This window comes from Pelmatolapia mariae, linkage group LG10_11 (genome assembly GCF_036321145.2).
Source record: "Pelmatolapia mariae isolate MD_Pm_ZW linkage group LG10_11, Pm_UMD_F_2, whole genome shotgun sequence".
NCBI classification, from domain to species: Eukaryota; Metazoa; Chordata; class Actinopteri; order Cichliformes; family Cichlidae; genus Pelmatolapia; species Pelmatolapia mariae.
The window spans coordinates 33,593,332-33,602,891 of record NC_086236.1 but is presented as its reverse complement, the minus strand read 5'-3'; the positions used below and the strand labels follow the sequence as shown (position 1 = coordinate 33,602,891).

Sequence of the window (9,560 nt, the reverse complement as noted above, 5' to 3'; positions counted from 1 at the left end):
GTAAGGGTGTCAAACGTAAGGCACAGGGGCCAGAAATAGCCCGGCAAAGACTTCAATCCAGTCAAATAGAAGGCTTTGGAAAATAACTAGCACATCAATTTTTGGAATTTCAACTGTATCTGTAGAAGTCTTACAAGTTTTGGGGCTGATAAAGACCTCCCACATAGCCATTCAAAAATACATTAGTAGTATTAGATAAACAATTAAAAAGTTAAAAGCATTAGATAATCAATGAAATGACAGAAAAGCTCCTGTTTTCTCACCATCTACTAGAAATTGATTAAAAAGAAAAAATATTTTCATCAATCAATAAAAACTACAGAAAGGTCCGGGCAATAACTTACCAGAATTTTTTCTGCAATTTTATGCATTCAACATTTAGGAAACGGAGACATTAAGATCAAAGTGAGTGAGTCTGACAGCTCTGCCTTAGAGTAAATGCATTTTAAACAGTTTTCCAAACAAGAAGCGTGTCTTTGTTCAAATACAAGCATGAAAACCAGAAGATGATGTGCCACATACAGTATACAGAAGGATAGGTTTTTACAGAACTTTGTTTCCACTTTCAGAGTCTAAGATCATTTTGAAGCCGTTTACAAAACATCCATCACTGATTATCTTCTGCTTTAAACTGACCAAGGCGTCACTCTTTAATAACCCACGCAGAGTATTTGTCAGCAGTACACCAATAATAAGACTGACGTATTTAACATGATGTTTTTATTCCAAATGCAGTACAGGTCATTTATCAAGCAAATTCAATAACAGTTTAATGGCTGTGGCATAAAGAGCTGCAGGATTAAAACCTCTTAATAATGGCATTTCACTTTGGGCTTCATGCATTAGTGGCATACAGCATCAGCTCACACACTATGCTGGCATCATCTAATGGAGGCATAAATGATCAGAAAGCTGAGACACAGAAAGCTATGGCAGACTTTCACTTCAAACAGAAAACATGGCACATTAGCCTTTCGAGCAAAGCTCACACCTTTCACATTTTAATGTACATTACTACTATAGATGGAAGATAAAGTCAGCTATGTTGGGTCGTTGCATTAACTTACCATTAAGTGCAGGACCCAGAAAGTACAGGATTTATATGTTTAGAAACCAGGTAGCCATCTAGTGGCCGTAAAAGGCATTCTGATAGTGATAAGATGCAATAACAGTCTATGATGCAAAAGAATGGAGTGTAGAAATCAATAAATCATGCTGTGTGTTCCTACAGTGCTGTAACTCATACATCTGCCTAACTTAACCAGCAAACACAAATCTGTGAGCCAGTACAGTCTCAGTGAGCACAAATCTACAGTCAGAGGAGCTGGGGCTGGTTTCACAAATGCTGAATATAACCCAAGGTTGAAAAGTTTAACATCAGCGGTCTCTTCCATGGCAGAGTCTCAGCAAGGATACGGTGCACATACCTGTTTTATAAAATTAAACCTCTTTCTCTGAGCTGCATGGGTGTGCACAGACTGACAGCCTGTTTATCCTGTTGCTCCTGCTTGCTTAGACACACACCCATAACATTTAGAACTGCAAGGGATGTGGCCACATGTTACATTGTATGGGGTCTCTCTTCAGCCATAACACCTAAAAACACCTCTTGGTTTAGCTGCATGAGTGACAGCAATGATAAGAGCAGGTCAATGGAAAGGTGTTTATTTGTTAATAATAATAATGTCTCTACATAATTTCTTCTGGAAGGAATTTTCAGAGTGACACATCATTCAGCTAGGTGTGAGCTGCCTTTCGGGGTTTTTTGCTGCAACTGTGCTTTGTCCTCTGCTCAGGATGAAACTGGGTGGGACTACTGAGAATTTATGAAATTCTAAAGACCTACATGTTTACTAATGAAATAGGCTACCTGCCCCAACAGGTGTAACAGAACTAACAGCAGCCACAAAGAGTTGTCAACACAGCAGTCAGCGCACACACACCCACACAATTCCTAGAAAGATCTAATCTAGTAGAACGGGTGGAAAGAGGTGTGCGATGCCTAGTCTACCACATCGCAGCTGACCTGTGCTCAGAGAACAGAACTCACATCTTTAATAAAGTGACACCTGAAGGAGGTTTGTGTGTCTTTTACAACACTTGTGCAGCCCACAGGTGCATTCCCAGCAAGGTTTGGAGTTAAAAGGCAGAAAAAGAAGGAAAAAAAAGCCAGCTGACAATCAGGTTTTAGGATAAAAACAACCAATGAGCAAAAACATGTTTCTACCAATTCTCTAGGATATGGTGATTGTCAAATCAGCCCCAGACAAAGAGCAATACTACTTTCACATTACATTTTAAATTACAAATCCCAGGGCGTCAGAAGCAGGATCTTCTTGTGCCATTTAGAAATCTGGGGTGTGAGGAAGATCAAAAGAAAATGCCAAAAAATGGCAGCAATTCAACATACTATCACTTTTACACAACTATGTGGTTTCACAGCTGTCCAAAGCGTTTAGTAGCATTCACCTTTGATCGTCGTCAGCTATGGGCAGCATTCTGCATGCAGCTTTGTTAACAGTGTTTTCCAATCTTTCGTGTAAGTTTTAAGAGCTGTGAAGAATGCCACCACACATTTCCATTAACATGCAATTGTGAAAATAAGCCTGCACGCACAAGGGATTTGCTAACACAGGAAGTTATTGGGATGATGATCTAAATATCTCGAATTGTGTATATAAACAAAGTGGTTCCATGAAACAAGCCGGAGAAACATGATCTGGACTTAAGAGTACATGGTGAGCTGGAGCCACTGAAAAGACACAAAGAGCAAAGAACAAAACAACCAGTCAAATACTTTAAAACGGTCTGAACTGAAGTCAAAACCCACTGATACAAACAACAACTGACATTACTTTACCTCTTGAATATTAACTTTGATGGTCCCGTTGTTATCCTTATCCAAGGTTTTGAAGGCACCTGATTCAGAACAGGTATTAAACTTCCGAGTCAATCATTCCTATCACACTAAACTATAAAGAATTAATTTAGTGATTGGTCTTTAAAATGAAACTTACGGCACATTGCATCCAGCCTTACGAGACAGCCAATGTAGTTGTCAAAATCCATGTTTCCACTTTCATCGCTGTATCTGCGAATGATCATCTGGTACAGCTGACCATTGAGAGGGAAGCCTAACGAAGAGATGCACAACTGTGTGTTACAATTAAACAGTACAACAACGGGTACATGTGCATTATGTCTGGATAAGGCTGTGCTGCTTATATCTCGACACAAGTGGCCTGATACTCATTACTCACAGTGCAACCCCAATTCCAAAAAAGTTGTTCAATGTAAATAAAACTGAATCTAATGACTTGCAGAGCTCTGAAACCCCTTTATTATTCACAACAGAACATAGAAGATATATCAAATGTTTCAACTCAAATGTATCATTTTCAGAAAAATATACCTGTGTGCATGGGTACAAATCAATACTGGATGTCCATGATTTAAATAAAAAACCAGCCATGATGGCAAACGCTCAGGAACACCTCCAGAAATCACTGCCTGTGAACTGCACCATCTACAAATGCAGCTTGGCTCCTCTCTGAGCCAAAGCTTTAAGATGCTTAAAGGAACTCCCCACATCCTCTGGGCTAAAGAGCAGAGACCACCTGGATTATTATCAGCGATTGGTTCAAAAATCTGCCTCTCTGATAGTATGCATTAGTGCCTATGGAACTGGCAGCTTGCACATTTGGAGAGGCACCATCGGTGCTGAAGGTAAATACAGGTTTTATTTACTCCCATCCAGTCGTCTTCATCTTTAGGGCAGGCCTTGCAAGTGAAACAATGTGAGTCTACATACTGTATCCATTCCATTGACATTTTCAATCTTCTATTGTGAACATGCTGCTTTCTGTTTTTCATTACATTTTATACAGTGTCCTAAATTTTTCAGACCTGGCGTTGTAAATGACTAATTATTAAACCAAGCCTCAAAATGTTTCTGGCTTATTAAACTAAACACAAACCTTAACAGCATATACATACAACAGTTATTGTATGCATAGGTATTGTTTTTCCAGTGCCTCTTCTTAGAGGATTAAGTAAATCTTTTCCCTTCATTCTTGTGAAGTGCTGTGGAACCATTTGAACAATGCAGAAGAACAGAAAAATCCTCACCAGCAGCTCTGAAAGCATTAGGCAGCTCATCTGCCCCAATGAGACCGGAGTGATCTGAGTCATAGGCCTTGTACACTCCCTAAATAGGAACAATAGAAGCATTTAAAACATTTGTGGCAACACAGTTTCCTGGTAAGTTCACTGACAACCTAGAAAGGGTAAAAGAAAAAAATGAAAACAGCTGCTTTCACAACTCCCAAGCCATAAAGGTTTAAATTCAATCACTACCATATACAAGTTACAACTTGTATCTCCTTCAACTAAACTAAAAAAATAAAATAAAATAAAAATAAAAATCATACAGATCACATTTCTATGTTGTAAAAACATGGCGGCTAACCAAATTAGGGAGAGGTTTGGCACACTGTGTATTCAAATCAGACCGCCTAAGCAGCTGATGCTGTATAATCTTTAACCTCCTAGGACCTGGCGTCCACATATGTGGACATCACATTTTGGGTTATTTAGACCAAAATACTGAATTTTGCTCTACAAGGGCCTGATATCCACTTACGAGGACATTATACTGCTACTGTTCTATCAAAATGTTAAATGAATATCCTCATATTTGGCTCAAAACAAAAATAAGGTAAAAAAAATAAATAAAATCTGGTAATTCTTTGTTTTTACATTCATCGGGCCCCAATGTGACCAAATATCAAAGAGAAATTAAAAATGCATGCCGTGGAAGAGTTTGGGTCTTAGGAGGTTAAGCCACTAATTCTTCTGTGACCCCCCCGCTGTAAATGGTTAAGCCTGGCCACAGTAATGCCTTAAACTGTGCAACAGAGAAACAGATGTGCAGGATAAATAAAATGAAACTGTACTTGCCTGCCATCTTTTTATATTGTCCCAGAGGTGTTTGAATTCATGAAAGCCAAGTTTTCCGGTGCTGTCAGACTGAAAAAGCGTTAAGGCCAAAAGACAACAGCTTCTCCAGTTAAGCAAATAGTTGCGAAGTTACTTGCACAGTATTTGCACAATGGGTTTTCAACATGCCTTTTCAGTAGGGAATCCACCACATATTACAAAGATCTCATTTAACTGTTCTTTTCATAAACATGCAAATAAGAATGTCAGCTGAAACTTTGTGGTCCTCTCAGTGTTCAACTTCCCAAACATTTTAATGTGATTAATCCTCCCCATCCACTGCTACAACATTATGTTGGCTCAGGAGAAAAAAAGTCTTTAAGTTTGAGTCCGTCAGATGTTTTTTAAATCCACAACTTAGCAATACATGAAGGAATAGCTAAAGCTTTTTGTTATTGTTCAATTAGGACAACGAACAGAATTATATAATATATACCCCTGTCAAACAGCCAACTGCGGACAGCAGAGATGAGCAGTCATTCCTGTCATACTACAACAACCCAGTGAACTATAACGTGCCTATACGTGTGTCACCTATAGTGCCATGTGCGGTGCTATATTACCAGACCACCTTGAACTGTTAAAAATGAACTAAAATGAACAGTTTCGTTGCCTTTCAATAGGCCATTCAGATTTTAACTAACACACTTCTGTATATATAATTTAACAGTGCTCAAGTCGTTTTCAAAAGACATATTTAGACATGTTCAAAGCAACATTTCTGCATTTTGTAAAGTTGCCGTTTTAAATTGTATAATTGCTTAGTGTCATTTTTTTACTTTTACCCAGATATGAACTGTGTGATGGGAGAGGCCTAGAACAGAGAGGGTAAAAGAAAATGTGTATGAAGGCTTCAATTTTTGGGGTTTTCTCTGGATTTCAGTCCACTGCAGCTTTAAGGTTTTATTTGGTCCATAGTCTTAGTAAGCCATAGGTATGAATGGACCTGTTGAGCCAACATATTCCCACTTTAGTTGTCTGTTTCTATTTGTTCTGCATCATTTTTTAAAATTTTGCTGTCAGTGACAGTTCAATACTGTCACCCAGATTATATAAAACACACAGAGTACTAATGAAGGAAAAGATACATCCATGACTGCCACCATGCTCCTGCAAGACTCAATGCTGAAACCATCTGTCTTCAGATCATGATCTAAAACATAACAAAAAAATCTATTAGTAAAAAAAAAAAAAAAAAAAAAGAAAGAAAGAAAGAAAGAAAGAAAGAAAGAAAAAAAGAAAAGAAAAAAGACCCTAAAATGTATATGTATTCTGAAGAATTGAATCATAAGCATAATGAAAATAAGTATGACAAATGCAGACACATCTTACGCTTTGCAATGATTCTGTTCAGGATGTTCATCAGCTCGTTTGGGCTCACTTCCATATCCTACATGACAAATATGGAATATCATTAAAAAACATAAAGAAACCTGCAGAGACACAGCTGTATGGTTTAGCTAAATGACCAAAACAATATCCATATTACTGCTGGGCCATACACCTGATGTATAGGTTTGATTTTTTTTTTTTTTTTTTTTTTAATGAGATGAGTTTTTCAAAAGTTGCATAACATGGCACACTCTTTTATCCACTGGGAAGGGCTCTGGGGCTAAATTCAGCAACAGTATAACAGATGTTCCAAAACAACCCATGACCGAGGGAGGAGCTTGTCAACTGTTTAACAGTTAACAGGTTAACAGGCATTGTGGGTGGAGCTCAAGCAGCTCCTCCACAATGACAGACGGGTTTACTGTGAACACAGTCAGGCTTTTTTTTTTTTTGCCTTAGCTGGCCCAGCAAAACCTAAAACTCCAGCTGGGGATTGAATTTAATTAAATTTAAAGTCGTTTCCTCACATACAAAGTCGTGGATAATCTCGCCCCATCATATCTTAAAGAGGTTGTAGTACCATACTGTCCCAACAGAGCACTTCACTCTCAGACTACTTGTGGTTCCTAGAGTTTAAAAGTAGAATGGGAGGGAGAGCCTTCAGCTTTAAGGCCTGCAGTGCCAGCTGCCCATTAGAGCGCTGCAACTTAAAATGTTTAAATGTATCCAATTTAATTAGCCTATTGGATAGTGACCTAAAGAGTTATCTTTATTAGCTTTATTATGTCAGTAGATCAAAGTGAAATTATTTTTTCTAACTAAACAAGTATTCTTGGTGTGTGCTCTTAGCAGCAGATTAGAGTCACATATAAAAACATTTATATATTTTGAACACTTTTGGGACACAGAAAACTCTTTAAGCTCAACTCAGTTTGCGAAGCCATAAACTTAGCTTCATAGTACACCCGTCAGAAGAGGAAAAGGTAATTATTCAGTCAATAAAAAAGAAATAAAACAGGTGTGAAAAATGCAATAGTCTAAGTTCAAACTGAGTTTTTTTAAGCTGCAACTGACAGTTCTGCTGGACACATTAACATTAATGTCAACAAAAAGCAAACAGGGAATCCCAGAAGTTAGAAAAACCAAACCAAAACACCATAATACAATCTTCTGGTCATACTTCTTAGCACTAAATTACAATTGTATGTTTTCACATTAAAAATGAAACAGATTACTGCAAAAAAAAAAAAAAAAAAAAAGCAACAGATTTAAAGAGAAGCATAACTAGGCATTGCACTTACATCTCCAGCAATCTGCTGGAAAACTCTGCGGAACTGCTTTTCTTCTTCACTCTCATTGTGTGCTGCATGCGTAACTGGCATGCGTGGTGGAGGCTGTGGGACAGATGCCCGAGAAAATATTAGAAATGCTATCACCAATCACCAATCTAAAAATTAGAAGTGATGGGCAGTGATGAAACGATGTAAACTCACGGGTTGAGAAGGCACAAATTGGTTTGGGTCGATGTTGCTACAAAGGCAGGAGCAGAGATCAAAAGCAGATGTTAGACCAACAGACCGACCAAATTTTTGCCTACTTGGTACTTGGTACTTTGTTCAGAATCTCACCCAGCAGCATCAATGATGCCTCCAATAATCGCTTTGACAAAATTCATCTTCTGTCAACTGTGAATGCAAAATGCAAATATTTATTTGGTTTTTCTTGAATAAATATATAAACACACGGTACAATGAATGACACCCTTCACAAACACTGAATCACACGTATCACACTCTTGATCAGTGGTTGTTGATCAATGGTCATGAGAATTTGCATAATTATGATGAAGGAACTGACCTCCCAGCCCATTGTTCCTTCAGTGGGCTGGTTTCAGTCATTATGCAAATGTACTGTTTATAAGATTGGGGAAACCTGCAGTCAGCTGAGGCTGAAAAAGTCATTTGGATGAGTGACGAAACGTTTCTCCCACTGAAAACGCTACGTCCAGATGAACAGAATCAACTTTTGGAGATTGAATTACCTGAATGATTGAGCATGCATCAAGACGCACAAACACTGTAGTTTTTAACACACTGTTTGTTTTCTTCATATACTCATTAATTAACGACACACCCAAAAGACCCTGTTAAAATGTTTCCTGATATGGAAGAAAATCCATGACGCACCCAGACTAAAACGGGATGAGATTTGAAAAGTTATCTTTGTTCTTCGCAAATCGATAATGACATCTCTGAACATATATGAGGGGTCTAGTCAGTAAAACGTCCCCCTCTAAACAGCACTGCTAGATTGTGTGGTTAGGTAACGACGCAAACTGAATATATATCCGCATGCTATGTAGCGTTATGCTTCAAAACTAGCACTGTTTCAGGTCAGCTTGTTATTCGCCCTGCAGCTGCTCAGTGGCGTTAAAATACCGTGTAAAAACTAAAAACTCGTAACTTCGCAGCACGCACTTAAACTAACGATATACTGGAAAGCAGCTGATTTACTCTTGCTATCTTAGCTCTGAGCTAATTCAGCTACACGAGTAAACATAGCCGTCATATTCAGTAAAACTTGACACTTAACTAAACCCGAACTGTTTTCATTTGTTGTATTAAATCACTACGTTTAATGTATATTTACCTGTAAGGCAGCAAGCTTTGTAAAGTTGACCGCAGGATACTTGGGCAGGCTTGCGTGACTTCCACTAACTCAGCTGGTAGGAGGTGCTCTTCAACACGCCCCAACTGACGACCACACATCGGAGGAAGGAGGAGGGCTGGTGGTTTATTTCCGCCTGTGTTCCGGGTTCCTATCGTACACGCTTTACCAAATTCAGTATGATGGAATACAAATGATTTCTGTCTTTATACTACTTGGTGATACTAACAGCGTTTTATGACGTACCTTCAAATCGTTATCTTGTGTTTGTTATCAGACACGCATAATGTCATAACTAAGCATGAAAATACCACTTCCCTTGTATTAGCTACTTAACGAATTGTATTTACATAGAAACACATTTTTCCATAAATTAGCTCTGTTTGTATACTGTTTTTGATGGACTGTGGATCTCAGTCAAAAATAATTCAAGACACTGAGCATCAACGCTAAGACAGATAAACTATGATACATTGATGCCAGGATTTTTTTTTCCCTGCAAAGCCCTAACTGTAAAATCACATGATCAACATTGCCGCTTCTCATTTGTGAAGTGGGTGGGG

The 9,560-nt window shown here is 38.3% G+C and overlaps 1 protein-coding gene across 1 annotated transcript; it reads right to left on the bottom strand.

The window, feature by feature from the left end:
• Window positions 1–703: 703 nt before the first annotated feature.
• On the bottom strand, window positions 704–9,085 carry capns1a (calpain, small subunit 1 a). The gene is made up of 11 exons (XM_063487598.1): window positions 8,980–9,085; window positions 7,959–8,015; window positions 7,824–7,860; window positions 7,632–7,724; window positions 6,331–6,388; window positions 6,087–6,151; window positions 4,960–5,028; window positions 4,129–4,207; window positions 3,018–3,134; window positions 2,861–2,919; window positions 704–2,752 (listed from the first exon to the last, which is right to left on the bottom strand). The coding sequence occupies exons 2-11, from the start codon at window positions 8,003–8,005 to the stop codon at window positions 2,726–2,728; spliced, it is 651 nt and encodes a 216-aa protein (XP_063343668.1). The 5' UTR covers window positions 8,006–8,015; window positions 8,980–9,085; the 3' UTR covers window positions 704–2,725.
• Window positions 9,086–9,560: the final 475 nt, after the last annotated feature.